The sequence below is a fragment of the Chinchilla lanigera genome, unplaced genomic scaffold (genome assembly GCF_000276665.1).
Source record: "Chinchilla lanigera isolate Chin_1 unplaced genomic scaffold, ChiLan1.0 scaffold00022, whole genome shotgun sequence".
Lineage (NCBI taxonomy): Eukaryota > Metazoa > Chordata > Mammalia > Rodentia > Chinchillidae > Chinchilla > Chinchilla lanigera.
The window spans coordinates 8,308,202-8,322,037 of NW_004955423.1; the positions used below are offsets into that span (position 1 = coordinate 8,308,202).

General features: G+C 36.5%; 1 protein-coding gene across 2 annotated transcripts in view; it reads left to right on the plus strand.

Annotated features, from left to right (window-relative positions):
• Nucleotides 1–1,331: 1,331 nt before the first annotated feature.
• The window catches only part of Znhit6 (zinc finger, HIT-type containing 6), a 50,069-nt gene continuing 37,564 nt past the window's right edge, over nt 1,332–13,836 (plus strand). For both annotated transcript variants that reach the window (XM_005385133.1, XM_005385135.1), the window contains exons 1-5: nt 1,332–2,147; nt 3,200–3,265; nt 3,354–3,460; nt 3,546–3,631; nt 7,983–8,086. In XM_005385133.1, coding sequence (XP_005385190.1) covers nt 1,486–2,147; nt 3,200–3,265; nt 3,354–3,460; nt 3,546–3,631; nt 7,983–8,086 — 1,025 coding nt within the window. In that variant the 5' untranslated portion in view covers nt 1,332–1,485. The remainder of the gene's footprint in view (nt 2,148–3,199; nt 3,266–3,353; nt 3,461–3,545; nt 3,632–7,982; nt 8,087–13,836) is intronic.

Genomic DNA, 13,836 nt, shown 5'->3' on the forward strand with positions numbered 1-13,836 from the left:
TCTGAAAATTAGACGAATGTGCCTATTGCCCAGAACGTGGATATACTTTTTAAAAGGCCTTGAAACAGATGCAGTCTTCGTTTTTTTCTTCAGTGTATAGGAGTGCATTTAAATCTATTTCTGACCATTTAATTTTTGACTCAGGCTTTTAAAACAAGAATATATATTTAAGAAAATGTGGGGACCACACTGCAATCCCAGCACTTGGGAGTTTGAAGCCAGCCTGGACGACTTAGTGAGTTTAAAGCCAATCTTCACTGCAAAGTGAGACCCCGACTCAAAAGACAAATAAATAAAAAACAGAAAAGAATACATAAAGCTGGGGAACAGGCCACAAAAGCCAGACCCCATCTCACAAAACAAACCAAACATACAAAAAACCCCTAAAGAATCGTTTAGAGCGGGGCATGGTGGCGCACACCTGTAATCCCATCACTTGGGAGGTTTGGGCAGGAGGACTGCCTACAGTTCAAGGCCAGCCTGGGCTACATAGGGAGTTCAGGACCAGCCTAAACTATATAGTGAGACCCTGTCTCAAAAACCATAAAAACTAGTAAGAACAGATCTTAGCCAAGCAAGATATATCAGATACAAGTACACATTCCCAATGATTAATGTTATAATGTATATCTAAAATGTACCAATAAGAAGAAGAAAAGGAGCCGGGCGTGGTGCCGCACACCTGTAATCCCAGCACTCGAGAGGCTGAGGCAGGAGGATCATTGCCAGTTCGAGACCAGCCTGGGCTACAAAGTGGGCTCAAGGCCAGCCTGAACTGCATAGCGAGACCCTGTCTCAAAAAGACAGAAAGAAAAAAAAAAAAATCGTGTAGAATGCTGGGAATTGAAAACAGGGCGGTATAAAGTTACTGATAATAGAGTTGAAAATAATAGTGCATACTTGAAACCTATTAGGATTCCCAGTAATAACAGCCACAGGTACCGCATGATTTCATGTAATCTTCGCACTGACCCGGAGGAATCTGTAATACCACCGACCCTAGTGCAGAGGTGAAGAAGCTAAAGCTTGGGAAGATATAACATCACGTGTGTCCATCATTTTCAAACAGGACTAGATTTAATCCGTTAATACAGATTAGGGTGGGTCTTCCCATTACAAGATTTAACAGTTCGGGTCTCCCTGCTCTAGCTTCACAGCTTCGCTCTGTCAGAGTACTTCTTCGGGTAAGGAGGTAGCAATAACCCACCCAGGAGACTGCAGGCGGGCGTGATAGTGGGCGTGGCTTCACAAGTTTCTCGCTGAGGATAGGGCTGGACCGCCCCTCAGCCGTAAAGAACTCGATAAGTCGTGAAGTGCTGTGCCGAGCGGTGCTTTACGACAGTTGGAGCGCTCCTGCCTGCCAGTTCGTCTAGCGACTCTGGTCCACACGTGTACCGCCGGTTTTCGCCTGGTGGTCCTGCCTGTTGCTGTGGCGCAGCCACATTGAAGGACAGAGTGGCAGCGTAAGCCAAGGACCGTGAGCTGATGGCATTTGCTACTGAAAATGAAGGGGCCTCGGGAGGAGGTCTCCAGGGGGTACCTGAGGGGGCGTGGCTAGGTCCTGAGTCTGGTAGGGAGGTGGAGGTCGGGGACTTTGCTGGGATGGAGGAGCCTGGCGGAAGTGAGGAGGGAAATGGACTTAGAGGAATGAAGAAGGTAGAGGATGCAGAGGAAGGAAGTGAGCAAAGGGCAGTGGAGATGCGCATGGACTTAACAGTTGTGAAACAAGAAATTATGGACTGGTCGGATGTAGAAAGCGGCATGTTGGATGCACAGTGGGTAAAGCAGGAGGTAGAGGATGGACCTGAGGTGAAGGACGAGAAAGCAGACGTATTGGAGGTGAAGCAGGAAGTGGGTAGTTTTGTAGTGAAAGAAGAAAAGGTGGATGAACCAGACGTGAAGGAAGAGAAAGTGAAGGTGAAGGAAGAGGTAATGGATTGGCCGGAAGTGAAGGAAGAGGAAGGTAACTGGGAGATAAAGCAGGAGATATTTGTTGATCAAAATATAAAACAGGAGATGATGGATGGAGCGTGCGTAAAAGAAGAGGAGCATTTCCTAAAGAAAGAAATAACAGAAGATATAAAGGTGAAAGAAGATCCTCAGATAAATCCCCCCGTGGGCTGCAAGCGAAAACTGGCCATGTCAAGGTAGGGCTGGGAGAAATTCGGTTGGGGTTATAAAGCTGTGGAGTCTTCTTTTGTCTAGATTGCTGGGAACTACACTAATGGCAAAGGGGAATGGTGAAAAATAACCACAAGTTTGGGTCCCTGGATATTGTTCAGAGAGAGGTAATGGGAGATGTTGTTAAATAACAAATTCAATGAAATTATATAAATGATCTGTGGGTAATGGTCAACTTACGAAGTAAACATTCTGGGAACTAGAAAACCTAGCAAACAATAAACTTTTGACTCAGTATTGGTTTGAAAGACGATAAAGATAAGGAAGTCTAATAAAACCAACAGTGACAAAGTGAATTGAGTTAAAAGGCAGACATTAACTTGAATTTAGTGAGCTTCTGTATGTACAGTAATGTTTATTGCTTTTAATTTCCTTAGTGTGTCATCATGCTTGTGATGACATAGGAAATGAAATTGTGTCAGATTATTGGGATATTGCAGTGTAGAACATAGCAAACCAAGTAGAAGTAGTTCTAAAAGCTTGTCAATATTCTGTGGGCATAGAGAACAGACAGACGATGGGTAAAAGCATTTATAAATTATTTTGATGCCCGTTCTGGGTTAGGTGTGGAGCTGAGGAAAAAAGACATGAATGCTCCTTTTTAAATTTGGGTGGGTCTTACTCTGTCTTCTTTTCGTGCTATGTATGCTTTTAAAATATCAAAACATACTTAGGAACAGATTTCTGATTACGTACTACCACAGAGTGACCAGATTGCCAAGATACAACAATATCAGTGGATAATGAAAAATAAAAGTGAGGTGATTTTTTAAAAATCATAATTTTTTTCTTTAATCACATATCACTAACAACATTGTAAATGTAGATGTCATTTGGAGATGGTTTCATAGAGAATTTTCAACAGTGTTTGGCAGCTGTCAAATATTTTATCAGAGTTGCTTACACATACTGTAATCACTATGAGCACCTGTCAAGTAATTGAATCAGCATTCAGAGTTTATGAATAGATAAGTGAAATTAATATTTGATAATTGAATGTTGCATCTGGTTTTTGTAGGTGTGAAACTTGTGGTACAGAGGAAGCAAAGTACAAATGTCCACGTTGTATGCGGTATTCCTGCAGGTATTCATATAACTTTCTACCTTACTACTTACATCTCTATATTTCTCACTTCAAAATATAAACGTATTTCTCTTCTTTGTTTCTTCAGCTTGTCCTGTGTAAAGAAACACAAAGCAGAACTGACGTGTAATGGAGTTCGAGATAAAACTGCTTATGTTTCAATACAAGAGTTTACTGAAATGAATCTCCTAAGTGGTAAGCCATTTTATGCACAGCAGATTAATGCTTCCTGGCAATTAATGTGCGTCACTTGTTTATTTTTCTATTCTGAAAATTTTAGATTATCGATTTTTGGAAGATGTGGCAAGAACAGCTGACCATATTTCTAGAGATGCTCTTTTGAAGAAGCCAATAAGCAATAAACATGTAAGTATTCTAATCTCTCCTAGTGAGAATTCCTTCCAATCAGCTAGATTTTTTTTTTTTTTCAACTTAACTGTGATCAGGGGCCATTCTAGTTACTATAAATACAATAGTGAGTAGGAGAGAGGAAATACATAGAGGAAGAAGTATAATTTTAGATAGAATTAAGTGCATATAGAAAATAGGGATTAAAAGAATGAAAATGGTGTTTGCTGGGGAAATGTTGCCAGATATTTGTTTTCATCTTGGTTTTTCTATTTGTTTGTTTGTTTTGTCTTTTTGAGATGGTCTCACTGTGCAGTTCAGGCTGGCCTTAAGCTCATTTTGTAGCCAAGGCTGGTCTCAAATTGGCAATGATACTCCTGCCTCAGCCTCCCGAGTGCTGGGATTACAGGTATGCACCACCACACCCAGCCAGAGGTTTGTTTTCAATACAGTGGTCAGGAGAAGCTTCTCTGAGAAATACTTACGCAGCCAACTGAACAGTAGGAAAAAAACTACCATTAAACATTTGGAGGAAGACTATTCCTTGTAGTGATAAAAGCAAAAGTAAAGCCTGAGTCAGGAATGAGATTGATCTGCCTGAGGAATCAAGAGAAGCACGTTGACTGTGGAGAATGTTAAGCATGAGGTTAGAGAAAGTAGTAAGGATTCTCAGTATAGTCTAAGTGATTGTAGAAATTGTGGGAGGATTTTGAGCCTGTTTGCTTTGTAGGCTTCAGGGGTTAAGAATGGAAGATTGGAAACAAGCAGACGAGTTATAAGATCCTGTGGTATGCCCCGTGTGAGAGATGACTGCTTACCTCATGCCGTTAGAATTAATTGGGAAGTGATTCGATTCCAGTCCTGGAAGAATAGCTAACAGAATTTGCTGTTCAAATACATTTAGTTTTCATACTCTTACATCCCTTTCTCATTGCTTAAGCACTTTTCAAAATTAGAGCTTGAGGGGCTGGGGATTTAGCTCAGCGGCACAGCGCCTGACTGGCAAGCGCAAGGTCATGAGTTCGGTTCCCAGTACCGGAAAAAATCCAAAAAAAAAAAGAAGCAAAATTAAAGCTTGAACGTTTGCAATACTTCACAACTGGTATTCTAGAAATTTTTTGGTATTGTGATTATCTCATATCACAGATTTATATTTTTTTCAGAGACCATTTAGTGTTGGAGTAGCAGAAACTTCTGCTTTTTTTCCCATCCTTTTCTTGATCAGCTTTCATTTTCTTGTATTTCTTAGATGTTAGTCAATAGTTGATTATGTGTTATAAATACCATTTATTTTTATAGTTCTCTTTGCACTTGATAGGCAGAGTGAACAAATGTTCCCAATTTTAATATCATCAAAATTATCATGTGCTTCCTTTTGTTGTCTATTTTTTTTTACAGAAATCCTTTCCTACTTTGAAATGAATGAAAATATTTTTCCCTAGTATTTTCTGAAAGCTTTATAGCAGTGATGGCAAACTTTTTAGAGCTTTCAATCATACAAACAGCCCATTGTGGCACACATGTCATAGTTTTGCCACCACTGCTTTATAGTATTGTGCCTCACATTCTGGTCTTTAAATTGGAGTTGATTTTTGGTGGAAGTCCCATTTAACTTCACATGTGGAAAATCCACTTTTCCTAGCACTGTGTACTAGGAAGTTCATCTTTTCACTACTGCTTTACAGAAGCGCCTTTGTCATTTATCAATCATCCTTATATGTTTTGGTCAGTTTTTGACCTGTGTATTCCATCTTGGTAGTCAACTTGTATATCCGGCAGTAACACTACACACTCTCAGTTACTGTAATGTTTTTTCATGCAATTCAAAAAGTTTAAGTGACATATAACTATACATATTTATAGGCTGTAGTATGTTATTTCAATGCATGTGTATAATGATCAAATCAGGATAATTGGTATATCCATTATCTCAAACATTTATTATATCTTTGTGTTGGGGTCATTCAAAATCTTTTCTTCTAGGTATATTGAAATCTACAATGAATTATTGTTATTTTTATTCACTCTACTATGCTATAGTGCAGTAAAGCTTTTTTCTTCCTAAGTACGTTTTTTTCTAACCACCAACCTCTCCCTAGCCCCTCAGTTTTTTACTTAACTCATAATCTGATAGAGTAAGTCCTTCTACTTTGTTCTCTAGAGTGTGACTATTCACTGCTTTTTGCAGTTCTGTACAGATACTAAGAATCAGTCTAATTACATAGTCCCCTCTCACCCTCTTGAGAATTTTGATTGGATTGTATTTTGCAGATCAATTTGGGAGATTTTTCTTCACAGCAATTTCAGAGTCCCAGAGTGAAAACCAGGTTTAACAAAAGCTGCATTGATTAAATAAAAATTTAGACACAGTGATGAACCGCTATCATTTTAGCGAAAGTTTTATGTCAGTGTATGGAAATATTTAGTATTTAGTTTCAGGCTTGTTATGTTAACTCTTTTGTACATTTTCATCTTATTCCTTGATTTTAGAGGGCAAACTTCATGATTTCTTTTTGTACATCTAGTTTGTTAGATTAAGGAAATTCCAATCCTGGTTTGCTAATAAATTTTATAATGAATGGTGGTTATATTTTATAACCTACTTTTTTCAGTATTTTATTCACTTTTATCCTTTTAACCTATCATACTCTAATAAAAATATGAGTAGTCTTAATTCATCTTGTATTTTAGGCTAATATTGCATGGTATGCTATTATCATAACATATCATGCTTTTAATACATCACAGAATTTAGTGTGTGTCCATTATCCATCCATTTGTTTTATATTTCTGCTCATGAATAAATTTTTTTGTACTGGGAATTGAACTCAGGACCTTGTGCTTGCTAGGCAGACACTGTGCCTCTGAACTATATCCCCAGCCTCATAAATGAAATTGACCTCTAATTTTCCCCTTTTGATATTCTTAGCTTTTTGTATCAATATGGTGTTATTTTCATAAAGTTAGTTGGGATGGTTTCTGTTTTGCTTTTGGACACATTTGCTAATATTGGAAATATGTTTTCCTTGGGAGTTTATAAAAATTTATCATTAAAGCAGTGTGGACATAGAATTTGGGCCACTCAGGTTTTTTTTCCTGTTTACAGGACTGTTCAGGTTCTTTGTGTCTCCTTTTTTTTGGTACCAGGAGTGGAACTCAGGACATTGCACTTGCCAGGCGGGCACTGTGCCACTGAGCTATATCCCCAGCTGTCTGTCTCTTGAGTTGTTGATAGATTTAATTTGTGTAAAAATTTGTGCATTTGATTGAAATTTTGATTTGTTGAAAGTTCTTCATAATATTCTCCTTTACATGTCTGCAAGAGTTGTAGTCATTTAATTTATGATATTGGTTGTATCTTCTGTTTTTTTCTAGAACAATTAGTAATATATTTCTTTTCTGTTCTGTTAATGTGTCCTTCTCACTTTTGTTATATCTTTGTTTTCTTCTAGTTTATTTTGATATTCTTTTTCTAAAAATCCTTAAGGTATATGATTGGGTTATTGTTTTGTTTTGTTTTTCTGTCTTTTCTTCCAGTACCAGGAATTGAACTCACGATCTTTCGCTTGCCAGGCAGGCACTTTGCCACTGAGCTAAATCCCCAGCCCCATGATTGGGTTATTGTTAAATCTTCATACGTACTGTACTTCTTTAATCTTTAATATATAATTCTTTCTTAATATGTACATTCAAGAATATAAATTTCCCTCTTATGTATCCTACAAATTTATCCCTTTACAACTCTTGAGAGTTAGTTCAGTTTAACTAACCCTGATGGTCAGTGGAGTAACACATAATTGAGGCAGATGTTTTCTTATCCTATTTTGCAGCCACAGCAATGGCTACTTTAATTAGGTCTTGTAGCAGGCCACACTATGGTTCCTTCTTTGAGTAAGCTGTCTGTCTAGTAATAAATCAGGAGGTATGACCTAACTGGTGTAAAACCACAAAAGTAAGAGGAAAATCTCTGGATTTAGGGATGTATAGTAGTTCATTTGTTGAATATTTAACTAGCATGTGCGAACTTTGAATTTAATCCTTCACATCCCTCCAAAAAGCGAAGGATATTCTTCCTTTGGCTTATGGATGAAATGGTTAAAAGCACAGGCTGTGGAATTGATGGGCCTGCATTTTAATATAGGTTTTCTGTTTAGCTGTATGATGTTGGAATTTCACTAATTCTTACTGCTAAAAGGAACATGATCAAGTATACATGTCTCAGTATTTTTGTAAATAATGAATGAAATTTTCCTGTGAGTTATTTTGAAACATAAGTACTCAGTAAATCTTAACTATTATTGAACATGGTTTTACTCATTTCTCAATTGTAAGGCATTTTAAGATTAATTTATCTGTTTTGTTTCATTAGATGTACTTTATGAAAAATCGTGCCAGAAAGCAAGGTATTAACTTAAAACTTCTACCCAATGGATTCACTAAGAGGAAAGAGAATTCAACATTTTTTGATAAGAGGTATGTTTTTAAATGAACATATGCAGGTTTTGTTTTGTTGTTTAATTGGGAACATCTTCAAAGTTTGGTTTGTTGTGTAGCATTGCTACACAGTATGAATTCTAAACTGTCACTGAATAACAAGATAAGTTTGGTAGTTGCAAGTCATGACTAATAAAAATTGGGGCATGCAATATATGTGTTTCTTGATATGCTTTGAGAAGCTTCTCAAATGTCAGTGTGCATAACAAATCACCGAGGCATCCTAATTTGACTTAATTTCAGTAGGTCTGGCTTGGAGTTGTGTATTTCCAATGGGCCCTCTAATGATGTGAATTGTTTGAGAACCATACTTTGAGAAGCAGTGTTCTAGAACACTCAGCAGTAGAAATAAAAACTGTTCCTTGGAGACCCAAGATACTGTCAAAGTATTTCAGGTTTAGGGACAAAGTAATGAGTTATAGCAAAAGCACTGTACTTAAAAAAATTAAAAGCAGTTTAGCTTTTCTACATTGGAATTCTAAACAATATTTCATTGAAAAGCTGGCTGTGGAGGAGGAGATCTTTAAAACATTAAAAGGAACCTTGAGTACAGATAATACCACAAAGATTAGTTTGCTGCTCTTTCAAAGTATTGGACGGAAAAAGCACAGGAGTACAGAAAGGAATAGGATTCCAAAGTAGAATGCCCGCTCTGTCTGTACATTCTACATCTGTAGGTTTAACCATCTTCAGGTTGAAAATACTCAAGAAAAATTCAGCTTCAGTGCTAAACATGTACACAGCTTTTTGTCATTATTCCCTAAACAATATAGTATAACAACTATTTACATGGTTTAGGTGTAACACATACAAGATGGGAGGATGTACGTGGTAATATGCAAATAATACGCCATTTTATAGAACAGACTTGAGCACCCTCAGATTTCAGTATTTGGGAGGGTTCTTGGAACCATGGGGCAGTTGAACTATGTATCTAGCCAACCAAACTACAGAGTGATCATGATTCTGGATGTGTATTCAGAAAACCTGTGCAGGTCCTTCTTCCACCAGCCTCATAGTAACTGTGTTTCCTTAGACAAATAACCATGACACTTCACTTGTCACACAGCTCTAAGCTTGAACTTCCCACTACTTGAATAGCAAAGTTCAAAAATATCTACTTGGTATGTGTAACTTTGCTTGGTATTTGATAGTCAAGCTGAAAATCGAACTTGAAAAAATCTGTACAGGCTGAGGGAGTCACATGTCACATCTCGCCATGGACACAAAGGGGTGACACTTCAGTCTAAGTATTGCTCTCACTTGGACAACATGTAGTACTTACGTTAATGCATTAAAATAGTCATTATGCTTTTTGTGTGTGTGTGCTTTTTTGTGTAAAATATTTTAACCATGGCTCCAAAAATGTTAGTGGTACCAGCAGTAAAGATAAAAGGAAAACAGAACCATGATAGAATTAAAGAAAGAAATCATTGCCAAATCTGTTAAAGTCCTGGGAAAATGAATTTATAAATGTAATTTTGGGGCCTCAGAACCAACTAATTGTTTTCTATTCTTTCTTATGGAAAAATATGTTCACTTCTCAAACTTACCATGTTCAAACACAAATTTGGAATAAATCGAGTTTGACAACCAAGGTATCACTGTACTTGCTTTTTCTGAGCCTTATTTTTATTTTTATGTTTTGAGACAGGGTCTCCTTATGTTGCCCAGACTAGTCTCAAACTCCTGGGCTCACGTGACCCTCCGATCTCAGTCTCCCTGGTAGCTGACAGGCATGTGCTCCTGCACCCTGTGAACCTCATCTTGACAGTGTAGTGGTTGAGCTAGGTAAACTTCAAGGTCCTTTTCCAGTTTACTGTTCCAGAAGTTGAAAAAAATGGCCATCAGAATTGTTGTTCTAACAGAAGTTCCACCTTTTCAAAAGCTGCTATATAACTAGAAGATGATGCTATCTATATATTTCCTATGATTCAAGACATAATTATTTGTAAGAGTGGTTTTCCATTTTTCCTGGTTGGTTTCCAAAAGTGTAGTAATTCCTTACATTTGTCAAGTTTGAGATGATTGCTTTGTGCATTTTAAAACTAACATATTTAGAAATTAACATAATTTGTTTGGAATTTAGAGCAATTGGTTCATCCTTTCTTAAGTATAAAATGTGTTCTGTTTTATGAAGGAAACCATTCAGAATAATTGTTATCCAGATTTTCAATACTAAAAAGAATATAGCTCCAAGTATAACATTTTGTGTTCCTGTACATCATGAATATATGTAGGAAAAAGTTTCTTCCAAGAGTATTACTCTTAGTAATCAGTATATATCCTAAGTTATTCAGTACTATTTTATAATTATTTTTTCCTCATGCTGGGGATCAAACATAGGTCCCTGTACATGCTATCAATGAGCTCTACCTCTAGCCCTTTGAAAAAGTTTTAAAAAGCTAAGAGTTCCACCCAGGTGTTTTGGCACACACCTGGAATCCCTGCATTTGGGAGGCTGAGGTGGGAAGATCACAAGTTCAGGCACATCCTGGGCAGCTTAGCAACAACCTAGCCCAAAATAAAAATCAAATGTCTCAGGATATAGCTCAGTGGAAAGACCCTGGTACCACACACATGCACACACGCACACAAAGTGCCCCATATGAAGAGTGTTTACTGTACAGTTCCTGTAGAACTATCAGCAAGTTACTGTAGGTAGCAGGAAACATAATAGGTACCTTAGAAGAATACATTCATTCTAACTAGGCATCCTTTATAGGAGTTTTTGACCAATATGGATCTGAATCTTTTAAAGTAATATGCAAATTATATAGTATGTGAATTTTTCTAAACTTCCACTGAGTAGTCGTATCACCAATGTATAAAGTAAAAAAATGCATTTAATGGAGGTAAATTTTAAAGGACTATTGAATTTGCAAGAGCCTAACTGATAGCTTTAACGAACAAAAGAGTAATAGATACTTATATTAAGAATATGTTGAGACAAAGCAAGATTCCCATTCTTCCTGTTAAAAAAGGAAATGAATCCAATAGAAAGGTCCCCTGCTTACTTTGGAGCAGATCCCAGAGTACTTTTTTTAAAATAGTATCTCTCTTTCAGGATAAATCCTTTATCTTGTCATAGAGGTTATAACTTTATGTTCACTTTCACTTCCTGCTGAACAAAAACTGTTGGAAAACAATAGAGAAGCTAGGAAAATATTGATATCTTATAATATCCTTATTTCTGCCTGATAAAAATTTGCTGTTTCTGTGACCTAAAGAGTTTATTACTTTAAAATCCCTTTATCCTTTGTTTTATGCAAATGTGATCAGAGATCATGGATCAGAGATTCAGTTTCTTAATGAACTTTGAATTAATTTTCCAGTATAACTCACCTCTGCCTCTGCCAGTCTCTTGTGCTAACTTTAATGCTTTCTTGCTGTTTTTCTTTTGTTACCTTTTCTTGGTTTTTCACTTCAGTTCTAAACACTTGGAATGTATATATTGTATTTTCGCCTGTAACAACTTGATGCCTTACTGATTTATATGAACTACTGTATGACATAGTAACTACCATTTTTCTCAATTCAGTATATTGAAAAGGTTTGACTCACCTTCCTCCAACCAGTGCTTTGGAAATTTTCTCCTTAAATTATTAATATTAACATTATGGACAGACTTGCTACCTGTTTTCTTCTGTATGTAAACTAAGGGAAATAAAACTGTACCATTTTTCAATTTTGTCAGATTAACATTTAAAAATGTTTTTACTTGTCCACAGTGACAAAGCACCTATTTTACATACATTTGACTTAAGAATATGTTCCTTTCTTCTAATACTACATGGCAAAAATAAAACTATTTGTTCAATACATTGAATATTTGGCATGCTCTTTTGACAGTATATCCAGGTTCCCTAAGGGAATACATTCAGTGTAAAACTAAGGGAACAGCTATTTTTGGGGGCGGTACTGGAAATTGAACTCAAGACCTCTTGCCAAGCAGGCACTATGACACTGAGCCATATCCCCAGCTCCTCTTTGACAGTTTAAAACTGTATAAACTGAAAAATTTAGATCTAGCCTACAAATGTTTCTATATTTAGTTTTATTACCTCATATATAACAATTAGACTTCATGCTTCTTAATTACTTTTAATGTTTACAATCAAAGTCTTTCATACAGTTGCCTCCCTGGGTTTTTGTTTTGTTTTTTATTTTGTTTTTGATTTTTTGAGATAGGATTTCATCATGTAGTTCAGGCTGGTCCTGAACTCAGTATATGTATAGCCCAGGCTGGCCTTGAACTCATGGTGATCTTCCTGTCTCAATATCCAGAGTGCTGGGATTACAAATGTATGTCACTACATTGGTCTTTAGTTATTTCTAATTCATGTTCTCTGTTGGCTGCTATAAATCACTGAGCAAATTTTTCAGTTCAGAAGGTTCTTGGTTGATGGAGAATATCTTCTAGTTGCTTTCATACAATAATAACAACTTGGCAGGACATACAATTCTTGGTTCAAAACTATTTTGCCTTAAAACTCTGAAGATAAAGTATTGTTTCATTGTCTTCTGGCGTATAGAATTAAAAGAGAAAAATCTGAGGTCAGCCTGACTTTTGCCCTTTTATAGCTAACCTGCTTTCTCTGTCTGACAGTTTTGTAAAAATTGTTCTTTATCTTTGAATTTTTTTTAAAAAGTCACCAGAATATATTTCTAGGTGTTTCTTTTTGTTAAATTTTAAAGGTACCCTGTGAGCCTTTTCGACTTGTAGGCACTCTGTTCTTCTCAAAATTTTCTTCAATTAGTTTGATTATTGTTTTGATTTTATTTGCATTGATCTCAGGGTCAGGTATTCCTCTTCCACAGATTTTCATCTCCTGGACCAGCCTTCTGGACCTTTCTGATCCTTCATTTTTCTCATCTTGACTTTTTTTGCCTTCTTCTCTGGATTCTGTGAGAATTTCTCATTTGCATGTATTTCAGTAATTTGAGTTTGTGGCTAATCCATCTTACACATTTTCATTGTCTCTCAATTCTCAGAAACCTCTACACGCTCTAAGATTGTTTACTTTATCATTGAGTGTATGTCTTCAATGCCCTCTACTGTAAAATGTTTAGCATTTTATAACTCTTCAATCTATTTCAAGAGGGACATTTTTTTGATTACTGAAGCTCTGTTCCCTTCTTCTTAAGCATGGTATTATGACCCTTTCAACAGTTCTTCTTAGCAATGGGGTCCAAAAAATTAGAGATCTTCCAGAGCACAGAACAAAATTGAAGAATGTCCAAATGGTTTTTTGTTCATTTTTTTTAAATGTCATGCCTTCCTTTTAGGGTCATTTTCCTCCTTTGAGATTTTCTTTAGTGAACTCTGACAAAGAATATGTTTTTCAGTTTTTGTATGAAAATAGAAAGAACAGCTATCAAGAAGTCAGATACAGTAATAACAAATACTTTCAAGTCTGTAGGAGAAAAGGAACCCTTTTACATTGTTGCTGGAAATGTGAACTTGTACCTGCATACCCATGTTTATAACTGCACAACTCACGGTAGCTAAATCTTGGAAGTGTCCTGTATGTTGCTCAGTGGGTGACTAGATAGAGAAAATGTGGTATTTATGCACAGTGGAACATCACTTTGCCATAAAGAAGCATAAATTTGAGTTACTGGTAGGAAAATGGATGCATCTTGAGTCAAAAATGTGAAGTGAAATAAGTCAGACATACAAGCTTAAAAATTGCCTGGTTTCTCTTATTTGAGAAACCCAAAGTATA